General features: G+C 40.6%; 1 protein-coding gene across 3 annotated transcripts in view; it reads right to left on the bottom strand.

The window, feature by feature from the left end:
• Positions 1 to 23517, bottom strand: part of RYR2 (ryanodine receptor 2) — a 731966-nt gene that overhangs the window by 15491 nt on the left and 692958 nt on the right. For all 3 annotated transcript variants that reach the window (XM_078077755.1, XM_078077754.1, XM_078077753.1), the window contains 8 exons: positions 18484 to 18631; positions 15424 to 15510; positions 14575 to 14793; positions 12938 to 13068; positions 11552 to 11594; positions 8209 to 8342; positions 4884 to 4944; positions 1015 to 1161 (listed from right to left, as the gene is read on the bottom strand). In XM_078077755.1, coding sequence (XP_077933881.1) covers positions 1015 to 1161; positions 4884 to 4944; positions 8209 to 8342; positions 11552 to 11594; positions 12938 to 13068; positions 14575 to 14793; positions 15424 to 15510; positions 18484 to 18631 — 970 coding nt within the window. The remainder of the gene's footprint in view (positions 1 to 1014; positions 1162 to 4883; positions 4945 to 8208; positions 8343 to 11551; positions 11595 to 12937; positions 13069 to 14574; positions 14794 to 15423; positions 15511 to 18483; positions 18632 to 23517) is intronic.

Here is a 23517-nt window from a genome sequence, read left to right as displayed (position 1 = left end):
TATATTAGGAACTCAATACTGTGAACGAATAAGCATAGTACACTTTTTTGCTGATGTCAAACATTCAGAAACTAAAGTGTCATATATAAGAACAATGTGTTGAAATTTAGGAAACTAAAGATCATGATAATTTAACTGTGAATCATGTGAATTTAACAGTGGGCACGGTTCAAGATTTTTGCAGGGGCACGGATTTAAAAATATGCTGGATTATAAAATTCTGGAAAAGGACTCTGTTAAGCCAAATAACTGACATAGAATGTGTTCTCTCTCCCGGTGGACACTTGATAGAGAATGAATCAATTAATACATGCTTCTACAGTAAGTTTATTAATAATGAAAGTTTTCACATTACAGTTGGGCTCCATTAAAACATAAATTGATTATCTGGAACTAAGCCATTATTACATAAGTACTCTTAAGTATGACCCTGTCAAGTATGAAACATTATTTTTTCTGCCCAATTTAAAAGTGGAGAAAAGAATACCTAGATATCCACTTTTGAAATATTACATTAAATTAAGAATGTGGCATCTCGTGTTTTATTACTATTACAACTAGTGCCTCAGGATGCTACAACACATTTTGGTTCCCTATAGTATCAAATGGAGCAAATATCATATTGGGAAAAAAATTAACTATTTCCTGGGGGTGTTTCCTATGTGCCGGGGCCTGTGCTAACACCTGCACATTTATGTTTTTATTTAATTTTCCCCAAAACTCTAAAAGGCATGTACTTTTATTGTATTCATTTGACAAAATGAGTAGAGATTTTAAAATGTTAAATAAGTTATCCAAGGTCACTCAGCGAATCGGTCAAGCCAAGACTCGAATGTGGGTTTAGGGAACTCAACTAATAATCCTCATGGTTTATAAAAGAAAAAGTGCAGATCCTCCATTCACAAAAATCTTTACAACTGCATATTGCCATTGGAGGTTGGGTTTATTTGGGTTAGTATATTATTTGTTGGATTTTTTTGGTTTTTGCAGGAGGGAAAAGAGATCAACTTTTACCTGCTTGCCATTGTGAGTTACTGATGACAAGATGGTTCTTAGCGTCTTGAATCCCATAGCAATGTCAAGAAGATGAGCAGCAAAAAAAAAGTTGTTATAATGTCCAAGAACGGACATAGTCATATACCAGGCCAGGTAGAGGAAGGACTGAGAAGACAAAACAGGAGGGAAGCATATCAGAAGATAGAATGAATGACTGTTGTCAAAAGCTACTCTGATTTCATTCTACTATAATCACTTCATTTACTCCCTTCTTAGTCTACACATTTATATCATTCTAATTAGTTACATCAGTTTGTGTATTTTATTTTCCTTTAGTTTGTTCTGAGAGGTTCAAAGTCATTCTCTCCTTTATATCAGAGAGGGTGTTCTTGCGAATTTTCCCACAGAGAAAGTTTTATTGACTTCATATTTAATAGCAAGGGATCTCCACCTCAGCACTACTGATAGTTTACACTGGATAATTCTTCGTTGTGGGGGACCGTCCATGTAGGATGGTTAGTGACAACCCTGGTCTCTACCCACCAGATGCCAGGAGCTCCCTCCTCCCTAGCCTTGGCCACCAAAGATGTCCCCGGACATTGCCTAATGTCACTTGGGGGACAAAACTGCCCCCGCTGGGAGCCCCTGCTCTACAGTCAACCAAAAACCAACCAACTTTCCCTCCCTCTTTTCCTTTCCTCTTTCATTTTTCATTTACTTACTCACTAAATCAGTGTTTGTTGAGACCTACTAGTTACAAGAGATTATATGTGGTGTCTTCTTAACCAAGCATCTCACTTTACGTGAGCCAAAACAAGTCGAGGAGAAAATGCAAATACTATTTAATGTCACTGAACGCTGTAATAAACCTAATGATACAATTGGTACTATCTGTAGAAATCTTGATTATAATCAATGTGAGGGATTAACTTCACAGAGGCTAGAAAATGTATATATTTTTGAGGGGAGGGGAATGAATAAAGTAGAAGGAAGATACTGTGATCATGCTTACTTTTTGGATTACAGTCTCTTGGGCAAAAGGCATGTTTTGCCAGTGGGGTCAGGAGCTACGTATTTTGGGAAGGGGTGGAAACCTTCATTCTGACGAGAATATATCTTAGACCTTAGAACAAAAACAAGACAGAGGGGGCTGAGGGAGTACAGAGTTTTTATGGGCAGCTTGGGGCTGAAGTTAGAAACTGGGCTGAAGAAAAGAAAACAGTATTTGAAAACAGACACTGAGATAAGACTGGAGAATGTGCTCAAGAATGACAGTTTGGCTTGAGAGTGAGTTTCTGTTTCAGGAGATGAGAGTCTGGAAATGTACAGCAGGGTTGGAAGGCTTTAAGGCCAAGTGAAGGGATGTGGGCACATCTGTTGGCCCATGAGAGCCCCTGGAGCATTGTACAGAATAATGGTGTATGAAAAGCAGCATCTTATGAACGTGCCTTGAGCACCTACCAAGTGCTGGTCACTGCCCCATATATTTGCACATACAGTGTCTTATTTTATTCTAGCAAGACCCCTGGTAAGTAGGCAGTTTTAGCCCCAGATTTACAAATGAGGAAAGTGAGCTCACTCCAGTCAAGCTGCTTCCTAAAAGAAGGTGTAAGGGGCAGAGCCATTACGTTAGGACACCACTGGCCGACCCCACAGGTGGGTGAGGTTACGAGAGCCACGACTGGCAGCAGAAGTGGCCAGCGCAGAGGGCAGAATCACAGAGGACAGAGAAACAATCCAATTAGGCACATAATTAAATGTATATATTGAAGGAAAAGGAGGAGTCCAAGCTGGTCATGTGAGTTTAGAAGAACAAGATACTGAGAGAAAGAGGCAATGGCAGATAGGGGACTGCTTTTAGTGGGGAGGAGACGGGAGGATACATTTGTCACGGGACATCTGGATGGACACATCTAGCAGGCTATTAAGAAATGCAAAGGGTGAGGAGAAAGGACAAGTTTGTGTGCATAATATGAGTGAGAGGCCTAATACAGGTGATAAGCTGAGCCAAAGATACAAGTGTGGACTACACAGGGGCTCTGCTTAGACAGCCAGATTTAGCAAATAAAAACACAGGCTGCCCAGTTACAGCAGAACATCAGGTAAAGAAGAACTAACTTTTATTATTACTACTTTTTAAGATTTTATTTTTAACCGACTGAGCCACCAGGCAACCCCCCCTTTTTTTTCTAAAGATTTTATTCGTTTATTTAAGAAAGAGCAAGAGAAGATTTTAAGTAATCTCCACACCCAGTGTGGGGCTCAAACCCACAACCCCAAGATCAAGAGTCCTATGCTCCACTGACTGAGCCAGCCAGGTGCCCCAAGAATAAGTAATTTTTAGATTAAGTATGTCCCATGCAATATTTGGGATATATTTATTTGTGAATATAAATACATAAGTGTCTACATTTAGTTATCTGAAATTTAAATTTAACTAGGAATCTTGTACTGCATCTGGTAACCCCCGCTGTGTCTCAGACAGAAACTGCACTATTGAAGATTGAAGACATTGAGAGGTGACTGGCCAAACAGAAGCCATGAAACTGCAGGAGGATGAATGATATATCAGAATACTAAAGTCTGAAGAAGTCTGTCCATGCCCCAATCCTCTGGAGGACAAGAAAACTGCAGGGCAAGATGAGTATTATGCACGATGCAAGCACTGTGGCATATGAGGAGGTCAAGGAAGATTGACCTTCACAGGCAGAGGCCAAGTCAGTGGGGCTGCTTGAATGGAAAACACCACTGCTGGAGATGAGGTGGTCTTTTGACCCAAGGGAATGCTTCCATTATTAGATGAGAAATTATTAACAGTTGACAGTTCCAAAGGATACTTACAAGACTTGCTTATGAGCTCTTTGGAGAGTTCGCTAAGAGACTCAAGAGTTCTGGGTCCATGGTTGGGTGTGGTAGGCATAGGGATAGAGGTGGGAGAATTTGGGAGGTGTCATGTGCCCTTAGGAGAGTAGAACTAACGTTCATTATAAAAGTCAGTGCTAATTAGAGTGACATTTTGAGACTAACTGAGATGTCCAAGGGAGAAAGCACAAAAGCAAAAACAGTGGAAGGCCTAGGGCTAAGCCTTTGGGTTTGTTCCTACGTTCCCCTTCACAGGTGTGTGAGGATGGTAAGAGGATTATGAGCCAGCAGGAGGAGATGAGCTGAGACCCCACAGCAAAAAATGTATAGTTGATCCATCCAGCAGAGTTTCATGACTGTCTCCAGCAACTTCCCATAGACAGCAAATGGGAGCATAAAAAAGAGTGATGGTAACAATTTTTTAAACTGAAAATTCTAAAAGTCAAAAATGTACAGCTGCTGAGCAAGCCAGGGTCGTAAAATGTGACTGACTGAGCTGACAGCTGGTGGCTTTTAGTACTAGGTGATTTTTTCCCTTGTGTTTGTACATATGCTTGCGCCCTATGTTGAGTTCATAGGCTCCTAGGCTCTTTGAGAAAAGAAGGATCAATCAAGAACAAGAAATACAATAGTTCCAACATACTTAATTGGGGGAACCTTAAATTTATCACAGTTAATGTTTTTAAATTTTATTTATTTAGAACTTTCATTTTAACATCTCAAACTCTGAAGTACGCCACTGCCCAACTAAAACCTAAAGGAAAATACACGTGAATTTGCATCTCAGTTTCAAATTTTTCTTGTATAAATATATTTTCATGTTAATCTTTTGGCTATTGAAAGAAATGGAATGAGAGATCGGCTAATTAATCCTGTGTTTCCCTGGGTCATTGTCAAGTAATGATCTGTATTAAATGAATTGATACTTGATTACTTTCTTAAGTAACTGGGATTCATCTGCAGAAGCCCAGCAGACTCATCTAATGTGAGTGTGGTATACTTTGTGGAAATGAAGGAGGGCTTACGTTGTCAGTGAAGACGACTCCTAGTTTCCACATCTGATACTTCACATCGATAGAGTTCAGTCTGGAAAGACAAAGAAGAAGAATTTGTAGATATGCACGTGCATCAGAGACTCAGAGGACTGCAAGAGGCTGCCAGCATTGTTTCCATGGGATGGGACTGACAACCATCTCGGGAAGTCGGTTCCTTCCCGGGCGCCAAGGGAGGAGCTGATGGATGATGTGTTCCAGGGTTTTGAGATGCCTTTTCAGAGGGATCTTGGAAAACAAAACAAAACATCACCACCTTCAACCTCTATGATTTAAGAATAGCCCTTTCTTGTTCTACATTACATATAAGGTAAACTCACTTCTTATGTGAGAATGATCCCTGGAAACTGCCAAATTAACCAACATGGGTGCATCAAGTGTGCTCACTAGCTTTCATTATACATTGGTAAATGCATTCCAACAAAATAATTTTTTTTTTTTTTTAAGATTATTTATTTGAGAGAGCGAGAAAAAGAGAGAGAGAGAGTACATGATGGGGAGGAGGGTTAGAGGGAGAAGCAGGCTCCCCGCCGAGCAGGGACCCCGATGCGGGACTCGATTCAGGGACTCCAGGATCATGACCTGAGCCGAAGGCAGTCGCTCAACCAACTGAGCCACCCAGGTGCCCCCCAACAAAATAATTTTTACTTACACGAATAAAAACTTGCATAAACAGGCACATTCATTTTACAACTGTACTTAATTTGCCAATGAAAGGCCTTTTTCATCTTGTTTGTGTTTCCTTTTGTTCTCAAAAGCCTTCTCTACCCAAGAAGGGATTCACCTCTTCCCCTTGGTTCCCAGAGCACCTTGTAAACTTAGACTTACTATGATTTCTCACATTATTGTGTGGTCGTGGGTGTGTAGGTATCTATGTATACATTTATGCCTTTCCCCCTAATCTGTGAGCTCCCTAGCCCACCAAGCACATTATATCATACATGGAATGTCTCTCAATAAATACATGTTGAGTGAATAAATCTTAGCATAAATATTCATGATCTTTGCAGATTAAATACACGTATATACTTTCTAATTTTTTTTTCAGAACTTGACACTGATTTATATACCTTTGTTCACCTTTCCAATATTCCAGGTAACTAATATAACACAACATAATATTAGCATTATTTTCAAAAGGGCTTTTCTAGACTTACTGTTTTAGTCTTTGGTTACTTCTTTAGTCATTTCTTTTAAGAAGGCCAATCTTAAATTATAAGTGCTAGGATCAATCATTGCCAATCAAAACTGACTTCTTAGGAGACTTTGCCCCCAAAGTTTTACTGACTTTAGCCCAGGACTTTTTTTTTTTTTTTAATATTTATTTATTTATTTGAGAGAGAGCAAGAGAGCACACAAGCTGGGAGAGAAGCAGAGGGAGAAGGAGAAGCAGACTCCCCACTGAGCAGGGAGCCTGATGCAGGGTTTGATCCCAGGACCCTGGGATCATGACCTGAGCCGAAGGCAGCCAATTAACTGACTGAGCCACCCAGGTGCCCTCTGGCCACCTATTTATTTGATTGACAAGCCCTATATATTTGATTGGCAAATACGTGTGCAAACAGATACATGCATCATGCTTGTATTCAAACGTTCACATTAAGATAATATACAAACCAGATAATCTTTTAAAGATCTTTCTAAATGTTTTAAATAAACACTACCTATAACTCTTTCCTAGTTGTGAACATTATTTACTAGATGTGTATTCTAATTTCATTATCCATATTTACAGGTATTAATGCCTGGGAAAAAAAACTAAGAAAAAATTAAAGGTACTAATGCCATATTAATTTCTTGATACTTTGTGAGGAGTCAAACTTGCAAACATTTCCTAGGTGAAATAATGAAAAATTCCCCATTTAAAACTATTTGTTCATAGTGAAAAAAAAAAAAAAAAAAACCACAAAAACCAACAAATAAAAAAACCAGTCTAAACTTTCCTTCCATTTTTTCAGACTGATGTTCTAGGGTCATAAATATGGCCATGGAAAAGTGCATAATCCAGTAAAACTAGTTGATTCTACATTGTTTGTCAGAGATCTGAAAATGTTAATAGAAAGCTCAGCACCACTCTGACCACAGTCCTTGTTTTATATGAAATCCTACCATAAGAGTCTTAGTTCAGCACTGTCAATGTGCTTCATTTCTATCCAGCGACACAGTCTTTATGTCCCACATGTGTTTTCTTGAAGTACCCAGGTGACATTTTGGATCTAAATTCTTGCAGTTTCTGTCATATGTTTGCTTGTCTAATTTTCAACTGAGTTCATATTTTAAAAAAAAGTGTAGCTCTAACAACTTTTCAGATAGATAAAAAATATATGACCAATGAGATAGGTCAGCCAAAATGTTTTTTTTTTTAATGCTGGCTAAAATATTTATCTGAGACAAAATACTACTACCCTACAGAGCCTCAAATATCTACAGTTATCGCATCCTAGTTGACTGAGACCATAAATACACAAATAAGAAAGGTTGACATGTTTTAAAGGGAAGGTAACTATTGTGTTTCTTCTAAAATCATTAAATGGCTACAATAAGAAATTACATTTTTAAAAGCATGTATGCTTTACATTTATTCCAGAATTACAGGTGATCCAATTTGCAAAATATATATGTATATATATGTACACTCAACACTACATATGTGTGTGTGTCAAATTCCATCTCAGGCAAATTCAATTCAACTGGTTCACATCCTTCTAGTGATATATTATTCCCTTAATTCCCTTAATAATTATTCCCTAATTCCCTTAAAGGTATTAGGAGTGCCTCATTTTAAAATTAAATTTCCAAGTAACAGCATGACAACATAGTATTTCTGGCATACGAGTCTTTGCTATTTAAATGAAACACATTATAATAAAAGAATATGAACTTTGAACATTTCTAATAAAAGGGCTACACAAATTCCCTTTTCCAAAACATAAGATTAACTTCTTTTCAGGCAGGAAGCATCAGAAAAGAAAGTCAAATATTGTGCTTTTGCATATGTTTGACTTTGACTTAAGTGGCATTTAGGGATTAGAAAAAGCAAATTAAGAACACAAATCTTTATTTTTGCTTTATGTAAATAACAAAAAGGTCACCTTCCAAAATTATTAGGGAAGAAATCCAATCATTCCATAGCTGAAAATACCCGGAAGTTTAAAGCAGACCTTAGGTACATCTGTTTCCCTCCTCTCTTCCTCAGACATTGAGGGGAAGGAAATCAGTGCACTAGCAAGTTCAGAGATGTCTGAATTTCTCCTCCTTTCAGTCTAGAGCTATAGGAAAGGGCATAAGCAACACTCACACGGCCGATAGGGAGCTGTCTTTCTTTGGCTTCTTCTTCTCCCGGGCATCGCTGAAGTCCAGAGCGGCTTTGTCCATACCGAGGAGCTCGCTGATTCTGTCCCGGCCATAGAACTCTCCGTACTTATCCATAACCTGGGGGACAGGAATAAAAGCATTTTACCGGCCTCGTGCATTAACTAACCCCCTGTATGCATGTGTATACAAACATCTAATTATTTTTACACTTACTCCATATTTGCCGTATGTCCAAGTTCACTTAAAATTCTTGTTTATGGCTCCTTTTCTGTGATCACACTGCTTAAGGTCAAAGCACGCTTACATCATTTTAGATAAACCCTCTCAAAGGAACAAGATTTCTTGAGGGAGGCGTGCCAAAGGAAGGGGTTAGGCCAAGTAGTTAAGTCAAGAAGTGGAAGAAGATGGAATGAAAGGAACTTCAACCAAATTCTCATACTTTGTGCCAGGAATTACGGTAAGAACTCTGACCTGCTCTCCCTCATGGGATTGTCACAATATATCAGTTTCCTGTTATTAGCATCCTCTTCTGCAAATAAAGAAGTTGTGTCTTAGAAAATAGAACATGCTCAAGGTTGCTAAGCTTGGCAAGAGACGGAGTGAGAATGCTACCAGGCAGGGCCTGACTCGCAGCCAAGATCTGCACAGACCACCACGGGCCAAGGGCGGGCCACTCATGATGGCATCCCCTCTGGGGTCTCAGTTGCCACCATCCAACACTCCCTCCCATTGTTTCCTGACTGGAGCAGCCCTTCAGGAATCCCCGGAGCCTTGTCACCCCCATCGTGTCTTCAGTGCAATCCTAGCATAGGTTCCGGGGCACCATTCGAATCCCTTCTGAGCAACCCCCCTCAGCGCCCTGGCCCCTCTCTCCCTCGGCCACATGCGCCTGGCTTGGCCCATGTGTCGTGTTTTCAGACCGGTGTGTAGACATGGGCCCACAGCTCACCCCTGAGCCCAGGAGGTGCAGCTCCGTGACACAGCCACTCTCGGCCCAACGCTGACAGACCACGAGAGTCCCCCACACAGTGAAAGTGGGGGCAGCAGGAAGAGTAAGGACAGAAGAGCAGGAGAGAGGACCGGCCGCTGAGGGGAAAGGAGGCAGGGAATGCCAGTGAAAGAGTGGATGAAGAAATAATGGAAAAGAAGGGACTAGCAGAAAGAAAAATCAGGGGCACCTGGGGGGCTCAGTCGGTTAAGGGTCTGACTCTCGGTTTTGGCTCAGGTCGTGATCTCAGGGTCATGGGATCGAGCCCTGCATGGGGCTCTGCGCTCAGCGGGGAGTCCACTTGAGAATCTCTCTCTCTCCCTCTGTCCCTCCTCCCACCCCGTTCTCTCACTCTCTCAAATAATTCCTAAAAAATAAAAAATAAAAATCAGCTTTCTCTAAATGTATATAATCAAGGTAAGTGAAAACATGAAAGAGTAAAGAGTCCGTGAACACTGATTACAAAGGTACATGAAAACATTTGTTCTGGGTTATTGTCACGGCACTACAGATGGGCTGGGATGAGCTGAGTGGTTGCTCCCTCTGGATTGTGTTCTCACCTTGTTCCCAGGAGAACAAATCGGGCAACACACACACACACACACAAACACACATAGTAGGAATGCCACGAATAGTCCTAGCTGCAATTACAGTTTATTTATTTGACTGAATATGTAGTTTCCTTCTGAGAAACTTGTGCTTTAACAATTTAAAGTGGTTTCTTCATTAAATAATTAAGGAGACTAAAATGATCAAATTATCTATTTAAAATTATTTAAAAATAAGTTTTCAAAGCTTTGGCCTAGTTTGGATGTGCTCGGAGGCAGAGCAATGTTAAAATGCCAGGTCATACGAGGAGACAAAAAACTTGCACCAAAATAGGGGCGCCTGGGTGGCTCAGTCGTTAAGTGTCTGCCTTCGGCTCAGGTCATGATCCTAGTGTCCTGGGATCGAGCCCCGCATCGGGCTCCCTGCTCAGCAGGAAGCCTGCTTCTCCCTCTCCCACTCCCCCTGCTTGTGTTCCCTCTCTCACTGTGTCTCTCTCTGTTGAATAAATAAATAAAATCTTAAAAAAAAAAAAAAAAACTTGCACCAAAATAAAAATCGACCAACATGCTAGTTCTCTCAACTAGAAAGTCTTGTTACTAAGGAAAAAAAAAAAAAAAGGTCGCTGTGTTTCATCATGTACCTGACTTAAATTCCTGGTGCAAGCCTTCTATTTCCCCTCAGACTGGTAACACAAAATTTGCGGCTGCTCGTTGGGAACAATCCTAACGCTGAACTGGTGAAATCCAAGGGAACAAGACCACTTCATTTGGCAGGTGTTTCTGCCTATTCGCTCCAGACAGCATCCCCTGGGACTAGAATCCATTACGGAAAAGAGGGTGAGCTGGGTCAGTTTGGCAATTAGAAGGGTTCAAAGAATAAGTAGGAGCTAGTGTATAATCATAGTATTTTATGACATACAAGTAATGGCACATATATTATTTCATTCGAAAATGTGATTAAAATTAAAATTCTGTGTGGTGGGAAGAGCAGAGATGATCCTTGACTCTCAAAATCAGACTCAGCAGGTGCCCACAGTGGACCACTGACTCCGTATTGGTGTTCCTTCTACCACCCTCTGAGGGAGTGGGCTTCAGAAGAATAAAAGTTGATGAAAATAAAAAGATCTTTAAGGTTTATATAAAGTAAATAAAACTCAATCCTTTGTTGTCATGCAAGGACTTGACTCCTGTAATGTAAAGCAGGATCCTAGCCCTGGTGATTTATAGCTGTCTTATCAGAAAATGGCCATCGGCTAATTTAGGTTACCCAAGCAATCACAGAGAAAATTCTCACTAAGTCCTGTTACTGTGCGGACTGAGCACTGTTTATTCGCCTGAATCAGAGGATAGGCGGATGAAGCAGTGCTTATTTATTTTATAGCTAGAGAGTATGGGTTTTTTTATGTGCAATTTTTGAAATTCATATTCCATTCCACTGCCACTTTGAAATTGACATTGACAGGGGCACCTGGGTGGCTCAGTCATTAAGCGTCTGCCTTCAGCTCAGGTCATGATCCCAGGGTTCTGGGATCGAGCCCCGCATCGGGCTCCCTGCTCCGCGGGAAACCTGCTTCTCCCTCTCCCACTCCCCCTGCTTGTGTTCCCTCTCTCGCTATATCTCTCTCTGTCAAATAAATAAATAAAATCTTTAAAAAAAAAAAAAAAAGAAATTGACATTGACAGATAAAGCACACCTGAATATTTCATTCTACATATGAGCCACATCAAATTCAAGTCTTTTTGTGCTCTAGGAAAGAAACAGAGAATGCATTCCTTTTGAGAAGTATTACCTTTCTTTTAACAAATTTGTCCCAGTAGTTGTTGGGAAATGACCTAAAAAATATAAAAGCATAAAAGTAAAATAATATCATTTGAAAAAATGATAATCAACAATATATTGTTTAGAATATACATTTAAAATAATATGTAAACATACATTCTTCCATTCACAAAAATCATAATGAATTTATGTCCCATCTTATCCCACAATTTTTCTATATCATAGGTAGATCAAATATTATTTAAAGGTTATGCTATCAATATATACGTGCAGAATCACAAAAAGACTATGGGCTACTATTTTAATGGAGAAGAATATGAGCATATTTATTAATAAGCAGTCTTGTTATATTTATTTACATGTCAGTATATGTCATTTGTAACATGTCAAATGTATTTTTTTGTCAACTGTGTTAAAAAATTAAAGCATCTAAAAATCTGTCATTGTTTTTCCTACAAAGTAAAAAAATCTCATTCCCACCAGTTATCCTCAAGGAAACTGAGCAAGGCACCAAATCCTGCAGGAAACTGGCACCTTGACTAACACCGAGTTCACTTAAAGGGACAGACTTAATTTGACTTCGTATAAACAGCTAGAGATGATAAATAAAACACTGAGCATTTAGAGTAAACATTTATAATGCACAAAGAAACCATCCCTATTTGAAAACTCGGAGCTTATTAGAAATTTTAACTTTGTAAGAATAAGCAAGACTGATGACAATAAAAAGATACTTCACACTTGAGTAGTACAGACCACTCAAAAGCTACTGCATCACTAATCCTTTAGCGGTGGACAGTTACACTTCTGGGATGGATTTATACCTGGAACAGCAGCTAGTAGTTTGGGTCTTGATCTCACAAGTGTAATATTTAGTGTATAGAAAAAGTATTTGTTTCTCTGCCTTATTAAGTTTTACAGGTCATCCTCCTTAACTAGTTTGATGCCCGACTGCTTGATGGTATCAACAGCAAGTTTACGACTTAGATACAGAAAAAGTATGAAATTCAATGTTTTTGCCTTTAATGCTACAACTCTTTCCTTAATTTTTGCCTCCTCTGTGCTTTTGGAGGAGAGAACCCTGCTCTGTAGGTTATGTACCTCCAGCTACACTCTTCCCTGAACACTGAGTAATGGGTGTCACATTCCATCAGTGCTTTGAAAATGGACTCAAAGCCATTTTTGATTAAGGAATTCAGAACACAGATGGGAAAAAATTGATGGCATCCATTAAGAAGCTGACAGCGTTTAGTCTTTTGATATTCTTGGCTGAAAATATCACTATTATTCACCTCTGCTAAACTTTTGACAAATCTGCAAGAACTCCAGCAAAGTATTTTTTTTTTTGTCTTGAAATTTTTGAGCATAGAAATGTCTCACATAATTCTTTACTCACTGTGTGTTGATTACAAGTCTATCCCACTGGCCTTTAATATCATCTTCTGAAGGCTGTTCTGTAATATAAAGCCCATCAAATTCCAATTTTCGAGCTACTTCCTTTTCTCGCTTAAAAATAACCAATGGGACCTACATTTGAAAAAATAAACACATTAAAATTAATTTAGATTTACTGGTATCTCTTGTGGTCACTCTCTGTACAAAACAGCTTTTTGGAAAAAGAAATATTTCCCATGTTACTTCCAGGAAGGTAAAACTGGGTGAAAATGAATTGGTTATATTTAGGCAGAAAGGAACATCTAGAAGTTTAGGAAAAACAGAAATGGAATAGATATCATATATAATCCTATGTTTCTAAACACATACATATTTACAGATATTTGCACTAAAGAAATCACTTTTAAATATTAAAGAGAAAAGGATTCAATATATCTTTTATTACAACATATTTATTATATATCTTTATATTTATGAGACACGAACAGCTACAATAAAATATAGCAATGTTACCAATGTTCCAAAATGCATGCTTCTAAAAAGTGCAATTTTATTTGCGAAATCTCGTTAATGATTCCATGCTCAGTGTCCACATGCATTTTGAAATAAATTTTAATTTCAGCATCAGCAAAAATCTTTTGTCAGTTTGCCAAAATGTTTCCAGAACATATTGATTCATCTCATCTTCTCATCTGGACAGATTTTACACAAGGCACAGATAGGAGAAGGATGCAGACGTTTTGGAAGTATTCAAGAATACCTTCCCCTACCCCAACTCATAAAACAAAGGAAAGAAAACAAGGGAGAGGAATTTCTAAAGAAAATTTTACATTCTAGTCTTTTACTCTAGGCTCTGGTTTTTCAAAAGTCTTCTAAAAGTTTCACAATCAGAGGCAGGGGACAGCGAAATAAAGCGTTACCATGAAAAGGTGTCTTGCCAGGAAAAAATAAAGAGGTTTGCAAAAGTAACGGGCAGGCCTGAGCACTCAGAGACTCTTGAGTTCTATTCACCAAATATTATTATTCTCTTGGTAGGGATCTAGGGATAGAGCTGTATTATTTTCTGGGTGAAATGTGACAAACTATAAAGCATTTGTGCCAGTGATGGCGTTAGATAGGTACCTAATAACAGGACAATCAAAACGACTCAGGTTCCGCATGCTGTATTCTGTAACTCTAATATACCAGAGCACTGCTAGGACACATGGCGGGTTACTTCTGCAGGGTCAAGTTCTGGTGAAACTGGCCATTATGTGAATAATTACCAATATGTGACAGAAAGCTATAACAAGATGGCCCAAAGCCATCTGCCCTTCCTGGGACAGCCTGCAGCGAACATGGAGCTCTGAAGACCAGGCTCCAATGCCCCAGCCCAAGACAACCCTGTAGGGACATCCCAACTCATGGCCTGAGGCCCGTGCATGGGCCCTGTCGTGTTTGAAAGGTAGCACCACTTTTCCCTCTGTTGCATTCTGCTTCCTTCCCTTGCCCCACAGGTGTTGACTCATTGAACATTCCCTAATAATCTTCATGCAGGTAATTTGCCCATCTCAGAGTCTGCTTCCCCAGAAGTCCAACCTGCAACAGACACATGCACACACGGACACACACGGGTACCTTGGTGCCTTACTATCTTACTTTCAAGCAGTAGTATCCGATGATGCAGAAGAAAGAAATGACCGTGTGGAGAATAGCTAAGATCCTCAGCGTGGGCTCCATATACCCACTGCTCTCCTCCAGGACGTAGTGAACTGCGATGATTCTGGGCGAGCCGCTGTCTAGGCTGCTAACTTTGGCATTTTCACTCGAACTGCGAGTGGGGAGCTCCTTTCCTTCAACCACAGAAGAAGTGGAGACCTGATTCAAACCATTTAAAGTAGAGTCAGTCGCTTCCTCTAAGATATCGGCGCAAACAAGAAACCCAGTGGAAACCCAGCCTTATCAGCAAAGAGCCAGAGATGAAGCCCATGTCCCATGAAAAGACTAAAAGCAAAGGCTAAAAATAAAGAGATAGCTTTTCAAAAACCAATGGCAAATAATGAACATACTCTTTAAAATTCCTTCTAATCCAAGCAAGAGTTATGAGGATTCTAAGGCATGCGGGGGTGGGGGCTGGGGGGTGGAGAGAACAGATGGCTAAGATGCCTTCCCAATTATCCAAAGAATTTAACATAATAAAGGTATGCCACACCCAGATAGGGTAACAAGTGAGATATTCAGCCAAATTAGGCTAGGGACACTGGGGAAACCCTCCACTGAATCAAAGGCTCATCAGCTGAGGCATTTCCCACTTAGTTTGGAAGAACAAATCTACTCCTGTCTTACTAGACCATCAGTGATGTGCTTGACCTCTAGGTTTTCTCTTTCATCAAAACATATTTTAGAATAGGTTTAGACGTGCTCATTAGTGGATCTGTGAAATCTATACATGCAATTCAGTCCATCTGTAGTTTCATACTGGTTATTGAAAGACGAAGATGTACGTACCTTATAAAAGAGCAAGATGAAATTGATTGCAAATGCGACAAATAAGGCTAACATTCTCATGTTGTAAAAGTTGCGAGCAAAATAGTTCTGAAGGTGAAAAAAATGATGAAAAGGTCACTGAATCAAGAGATTGACATGTGCAGACAATTTACATTAAGCATTCCTTCGTTTACCCAAAACTATTTCTCGAGAGCCTACTGTGTATCAAGTAGCATTCTTGGTACTGTAGACATAACAGCAAATAAGAAAATTTGGGCCACCATGGAGGACACAAAGGATAAAGAAGCACATCCGCAGATTAAAGATAAAACGAAACAAAACATAATCTCAAGGGATGCTAAATGCTATGAAGAAAAAGCCATCAGGTTAAGGGCTTAGGGAATGGGGGTGCTATTTTAGATAGGTGGGTCAGGGAAGGCTTATTCTAGGTAATAACATTTGAGCATAGGCCTGAATACCATGGGACAGCAAGGCAAGTGAACAATGGAGGGGAGAGTGTATGAGAGAGAGAGAGCATGGGTTATGGGGCACGAAGGTTCTGAGTTCCAAGTGACGGTGTGCTTGGGGACAGTGAGAGAGGACAGGAAAGAGTGGGAGGGAATGAGGTCAGAGAGGTGAGGAGGACATAGGCTTACAGTCTTCTGATAAAAGTTTGTAACGTTCCTTCCAGTGCAATGGGTTGGTTTCTGACCTCTGGGGCCACACTGCCCGACTGTGGAGCCCACCCTCAACACTCACTCACTGCAGATGCAGACAAGCACGTAACCACTCCTGCAGTATCACTTTGATCATCTGTAAAGTGGGCATAACAACAGACCCTTCCTCAGAGGTCTGCTCTGAGGATAAGTTATTGGAGGGAAAGTTAGTTATTAATCTTGTTATTATCACTGGAATTATTACTTTATTCCAGGTGGGATGGCAAGCTATTGGGGGATCTGAAGAGGGCTTATTATGACTGGAAATTATAATTTGGAAAGATTATTCCAGTTGCCCTGTGGGAGACAGGTAAGAAGCAAGCATGGAAGGAAGGGGACTAATTAGAGCGACCACAGGAGAGCAGGAGGGGTGATACTGGTGGCGGTGGCCTGGCCTGGGAGGAGCTGTGGAGACAGAAGAACTGAGCAGACTCTGGCTATACTTGGAAGACAAAACTGGGAAGAATTCCCACTGGATTGGATTTGAGGGAGGAAAGAAAGAGAGGACTCAGATATAGTAACTTCTGGATTTGGGGTCAGAGCAACTCAATAAACGGTTGGTGCCATTTATCGGCTGGAAAAAACACCTAGAAGAGAAGTAGGTCGAAGGAAAAAGGCGATGGGAAATATCAAGTACTTGTTTTACTGTGAAATGGGAGAGGTCTATGAGGCATCCAAGAGGATATGCCAGGGGCTTTAGCATGACAGGTCCTATCAAGATGACAACGTATCCCATAATCGGTCTCCATGTACACACCCCATTCGGGTGGTGTCATCTCCCACACAGGACCCTGCCTTTACTGCCACGGCTTATGGACTAAGGCAGCCTACCACAGCCAAACCAGGTCAGTCACATTGGTTCTTCTTGTGAAAGGCTGGAACTGGGTCATGGGAGGCTGAGTTGGTAACCTTGGTTATCTGAGCTGGCAGGTCACAAAGGCTTGGGGGACGAGGGGCCTGTGGTGGCCTGATGTGGCCATGATCAGTCTTGTGTAGGCAAAATGGTGGGCAGAGGAAGTCATATTGGAAAGAGAAGCAGGAAAACAGAGAACACGTGACCCTGAGGCAGACAGTGGAAGACAGACCTCAATGACTTGCTTTGCACGACTGTAGTTAAATGCAGTCTTCAGGAATCCACTGGGGCTTTGGTGGGTTATCGGGGAGCCCATTCAACCCCACGCCCTACCATCTATGCTGCACCTGTCACCATGGCAACTATCACAACACAGCAAATCAGTGATTATCCAGGGGTATCTACAGAATGTTTACGTTCAGGATAGTTGGTACTAAACGATGTGGGGAAAATAAAGAGAGTTGAAGAAGACATAGTTGAAACCATTAATTAAAATAAGTTTGCATAAATTATATAAGAATGTGTAATATTTATTTATACATAAGCAGGTAGAATATATAATTACTGAGGACACTCCATTTCCCTTCTACATGAAGGGCTATAGTATACTGAGTTTCTTGTTTTTGATTTCGCAAAGGCTGTTAAACATTAAATATGATTTTGTCTTTCAAACGGCTTTATTATGAGGAATGTTGGTCTTGGTTTCTAGGTCGGACATTACTGGTTAGCATCTCTTGTAGGATTACTCTGCACACTCATCTCCCAACATTTTCCTGCTTTAAGAAAGTGTATACATTATAATAAAAGGCCTTTCAACCAAAATTTTTATGAATTCCATCTTGTATGAATATGAACAGAGAACTACACCTCCTTTCTTGGTTTTTCAAATACGAATATGCATTTTATTCATTTGGAGAGCACTTCTGCAAAATATATAGGACACTACATAAAGAACTGTCTTCTCTCTTTTCATTCCCTTCTTTTCTTTGTTTCTATTTAAAGAATAATTTTGAATAGACCTTCTTCTTATCAATAGGAAGTCGGCTCACTACATTAATGTTTATGTAACTGGGCTTTTAATGAAAAGGTGATGTTCTAGAACTGATGAACCAAGTTCTGGAACATCAATATGAATTATTTGTACCCTCAAAGTCGTGTTTTGCTTTCATTCACCGCAGACCCTCACACAGTGTGTCCTGCAGAGTATATTTATTAATCTGCCCTAAAGCCTTTGTGGGAACACACTGGTTGCCCTGTGCTGGCAGTCACTGTATCAGATGGTTTCAGGTAATGTGGATGTGTGTGGAGGTTATGGTTTGATGACAGTGAGCAGTGGACCAAAGGCATTTATTGTAAAATATGAACACACTCAGGTGAGTAAATAAAACATACTTGTAGGACTGACTTGATCCCCTGATTGCCACCTAAGGAAAGGTCAACGAGTATTTACTAGGCCTGAATTGTTATGATCTCACAAATATCAATAACAATATTCACTCTAGAACATCTTACTAGAAGTTTCTGTTGATATGCTATGATTTTCTTCCAGAACGCAGACTCGGGAATTTCCGGCTCTCCGTATCTGTGTGTGTGGAGCTGTCTCAACTTCTGTTTACCCTTATCTTCTTTGGCTTTTTCTTCTTTTTCCCCGTCTTCTCCCCTGCAAACACAAATGACTGAAATATCAGCCATCCAGAAACTAAAGAGGTGAACAGGTTTGTGCCAAATTAGACACACAAACAAATATTTAAATCAGAGCATCCTTGTTCAAAACTAGTTCCTCTTTCAGTGCATTATCATATTCAGATTTTTAGAATGAGGGCTAAGATTTCCTGCCTCTCACTGCCTCCCGTAGATGGACAATCCTATGAAGGTCGAATCTAAAGGACATTTTACAGGGGAGGGGGGAAAGATGGCAGAGGAGTAGGGGACCCTATTTCAACTACTCCCCAGAATTGAGCTGGATATCCATCAGACCACTCTGACCACCCACGAAACCAGCCTGAGATGTAAGAAGATCTGGATCTATACAAACAGAACATCGCAGGCGGTTGGTTTTGAGGTACAAAGCGGGGAGCCATGATTCCGCAGGCAGATATCAGAGGACAAAAGGCAGCGGGAGGGTGCCTGGCCGTGGGGATCCTACACCGCCGGTGAGCGACAGCCTCACGCGCTGCGGACGGGGCACAGACTCGCAGACCGGTAGGGGCGGGGAAATGACTTTAGGGCAGCCCTTGCTACGGAAACCCGGAGGGGCGAATTGCACGTGCGCGAACTGGGAGCGGCTGGTAGTTTTAGAAGCACAAAGGGCAGAGACGTGCCCCGACCTGGAGGCAGGACTAGGGGCGCTGTTGAGGGGCGCACAATCCAGGCCGCGCAGTTTATAGCAGCACAGACAGAAACGGAGACAGTGTGGCCTGGAGAGCTCACTGAAGAACAGACTGCGGTCTCTCTGCTCTGAGGCAGAGGGTTGGAAACGGTCTCTTCTGCTCTGACTCGTGGAAGAGACGCGGAAAGCCGCCAGGGAAAGCCGCCAGAGAACAAAAGCCCCGAAGACTGAGTCCCGCTGAGCCCATCCCCCGCCACAGGGGGGTCAGGGCAACACCGCCCCAACAGGGTTGCCTGAGTAACAGCGTGGCAGGCCCCTCCCGCAGAAGACAGGCTGGGAAAACAAGAGGCCAGCAACCCTAAGGTCCCAAGAAAACAGGTGCATCTTGCTTGGGTTCTGGTCAATAATTTGGACTCTATACATTCCCTCAAACAGCCATCAACAGAATGACTAGGAGGAGGAGCCCCCAAAATAGAAAAGACTCAGAGATCATGACTTAGCTACAGATTTACAAATGGATGCAGATATAACCAAGATGTCAGAGATGGAATTCAGGCTAGCAATTGTGAAGACAATGGCTAGAATGGAGAAATCAATTAATGGCAACATAGAGTCTCTAAGGGCAGAAATGAAAGCTGAATTGGCAGAACTTAAAAATGCTATCAATGAGATCCAATCCAATCTAGATAATCTAACAGCTAGGGTAATTGAGGCAGAAGAGAGAATAAATGACCTGGAAGACAATATAATAGATAAAGAGGGAAAAGAGGAGGCCAGGGAAAAACAACTCAGAATCCATGAAAATAGAATCAGAGAAATAAGTGACACCATGAAGCGTTCCAATGTCAGAATAATTGGAATCCCGGAGCGAGTGGAGAGAGAGAGAGGACTAGAAGATGTATTTGAGCAAATCATAGCTGAGAACTTCCCTAATCTGGGGAATGAAACAAACATTCGCATCCTAGAGGCAGAGAGAATGCCTCCCAAGATCAAGGAAAACAAGCCAACACCCCGGCATGTAATAGTAAAACTTGCAAAACTTGGAAACCATCTTAAGGGCAGTTAGGGGGAAGAGATTCCTTACGTACAGAGGGAGGAACATCAGAATAACGTCAGACCTATCCACAGAGACCTGGCAAGCCAGAAAGGCCCAGCAAGACATAGTCAGGGTACTAAATGAGAAGAACATGCAGCCAAGAATACTTTATCTGGCAAGGCTTTCATTTAGAATGGATGGAGAGATGCAGAGCTTCCACGACCGGCAGAAACTGAAAGAATATGTGACCACTAAGCCGGCCCTGCAAGAAATATTAAGGGGGGTTCTATAAAAGGAGAAAGACCCCAAGAGTGATCTACAACAGAAATTTACAGGGACAATCTGTAAAAACAACGTCTTCACGGGCAACATGATGACAATTAATTCATATCTTTCAATAATCACTCTCAACATGAATGGCCTAAACGCTCCCATAAAATGGCACAGGGTTGCAGATAGGATAAAAAGACAGGACCCATCCATATGCTGTCTACAAGAGACTCATTTTGAACCTAAAGATACATCCAGACTGAAAGTTGAAGGGATGGAGATCCATCTTCCCTGCCAGCGGACCTCAAAAGAAAGCTGGGGTAGCAATTCTTATATCAAATTAGATTTTAAACTAAAGTCTGTAATTAGAGACATAGAAGGGCACTATATCATTCTTAAACGGTCTATCCAACAAGAAGATCTAACAATTGTAAATATCTATGCCCCCAACATGGGAGCAGCCATCTACATAAGCCAACTGTTAACCAAATAGAAGAGTCATATTGATAACAGTATGTTAATTGTAGGAGACCTCAATACTCCACTCTCAGCAATGGACAGATCATTTAAGCAGAAAATCAACAAGGAAACAAGAGCTTTGAATGATACACTGGACCAGATGGACCTCATAGATATTTACAGAACATTCCACCCTAAAACAACAGAATACTCATTCTTCTCGAGCGCACGTGGAACTTTCTCCAGAATAGACCATATACTGGGTCACAAATCAGGTCTCAACCGATACCAAAAGACTGAGATTATTCCCTGCATATTCTCAGACCACAATGATCTAAAACTGGAACTCAATCACAAGAAAAAATTTGGCAGAAATTCAAACACTTGGAAGCTAAAGACCACTCTGCTCAAGAATGTTTGGGTCAACCAGGAAATCAAAGAAGAACTTAAACAATTCATGCAAATCAATGAGAACGAAAATACATCGGTCCAAAACCTATGAGATACTGCAAAGGCAGTCCTAAGGGGGAAATACATAGCCATCCAAGCCTCACTCAAAAAAATAGAAAAATCCCGAATTCACCAACTAACTCTACATCTTAAAGAACTAGAGAAAAAGCAACAAATGATACCTAAGCCACGCATTAGAAGAGAAATAATTAAAATTAGAGCAGAAATCAATGAATTAGAAACCAGAAACACAGTAGATCAGATCAACGAAACTAGAAGTTGGTTCTTTGAAAGAATTAATAAGATCGATAAACCACTGGCCAGATTTATCCAAAAGAAAAGAGAAAGGACCCAAATTAATAAAATTATGAATGAAAGGGGAGAGATCACGACTAACACCAAGGAAATAGAAACAATTATTAGAAATTATTATCAACAACTATATGCCAATAAACTGAGCAATCTGGATGAAATGGAGGCCTTCCTGGAAACCTATAAGCTGCCAAGACTGAGACGGGAAGAAATTGACAACCTGAATAGGCCAATAACCAGTAATGAGATTGAAGCAGTGATCAAAAACCTCCCAAAAAACAAGAGTCCAGGGCCTGATGGATTCCCTGGGGAATTCTACCAAACATTCAAAGAAGAAATAATACCTATTCTACTGAGGCTATTTCAAAAAATAGAAACAGAAGGAAAACTTCCAAACTCATTCTATGAGGCCAGCATTACCCCAAACCAGGCAAAGACCCCATCAAAAAGGAGAATTTCAGAAGGACATCCCTGATGAATATGGATTCCAAAATCCTCAACAAAATCCTAGCTAATAGGATCCAACAATACATTAAAAGGATCATCCACCATGACCAAGTGGGATTTATCCCCGGGATGCAAGGGTGGTTCAACATTCGCAAATCAATCAATGTGATAGAACACATTAATAAGAGGAGGGAGAAGAACCATATGGTCCTCTCAATTGATGCAGAAAAAGCATTTGACAAGATACAACATCCTTTCCTGATTAAAACTCTCCAGAGTATAGGGATAGAGGGAACATTCCTCAAGTTCATAAAATCCATCTATGAAAAACCCACAGCGAATATCATCCTCAATGGGGAAAAGCTGAGAGCCTTCCCCTTAAGATCAGGAACACGTCAAGGATGCCCACTCTCGCCACTGTTGTTCAACATAGTACTAGAAGTCCTAGCAACAGCAATCAGACAACAAAAAGAAATAAAAGGTATTCAAATTGGCAAAGAAGAAGTCAAACTCTCTCTTTTTGCAGACGACATGATACTTTATGTGGAAAACCCAAAAGACTCCACCCCCAAATTACTAGAACTCATCCAGCAATTCAGTAATGTGGCAGGATACAAAATCAATGCACAGAATTCAGTTGCTTTCTTATACACTAACAACGCAACTGTAGAAAGAGAAATTAGAGAAACGATTCCATTTACAATAGCACCAAAAACCATAAGATACCTCGGAATAAACCTAACGAAAGAGGTAAAGGATCTATACTCTAGGAACTACAGAACACTCATGAAAGAAATTGAAGACACAAAAAGATGGAAAAATATTCCATGCTCATGGATCAGAAGAATAAACATTGTTAAAATGTCTATGCTACCCAGAACCATCTATACCTTCAATGCCATCCCGTTCAAAATTCCAATGACATTTTTCAAAGTGCTGGAACAAACAATCCTAAAATTTGTATGGTATCAGAAAAGACCCCGAATCGCCAAGGAAATGTTGAAAAAGAACAACAAAGCTGGGGGCATCACGTTGCCTGATTTCAAGCTGTATTACAAAGTTGTGATCACCAAGACAGCATGGTACTGGCACAAAAACAGACATTAGACCAATGGAACAGAATAGAGAACCCAGATATGGACCCTCAACTCTATGGTCAAATAATCTTTGACAAAGCAGGAAAAAACATGCAATGGAAAAAAGACAGTCTCTTCAACAAATGGTGCTGGGAAAATTGGACAGC

The sequence above is a fragment of the Halichoerus grypus genome, chromosome 7 (assembly GCF_964656455.1).
Source record: "Halichoerus grypus chromosome 7, mHalGry1.hap1.1, whole genome shotgun sequence".
NCBI classification, from domain to species: Eukaryota; Metazoa; Chordata; class Mammalia; order Carnivora; family Phocidae; genus Halichoerus; species Halichoerus grypus.
Note: the sequence above shows the minus strand (reverse complement) of the source record. Positions and strands in the feature narration are given on the sequence as shown.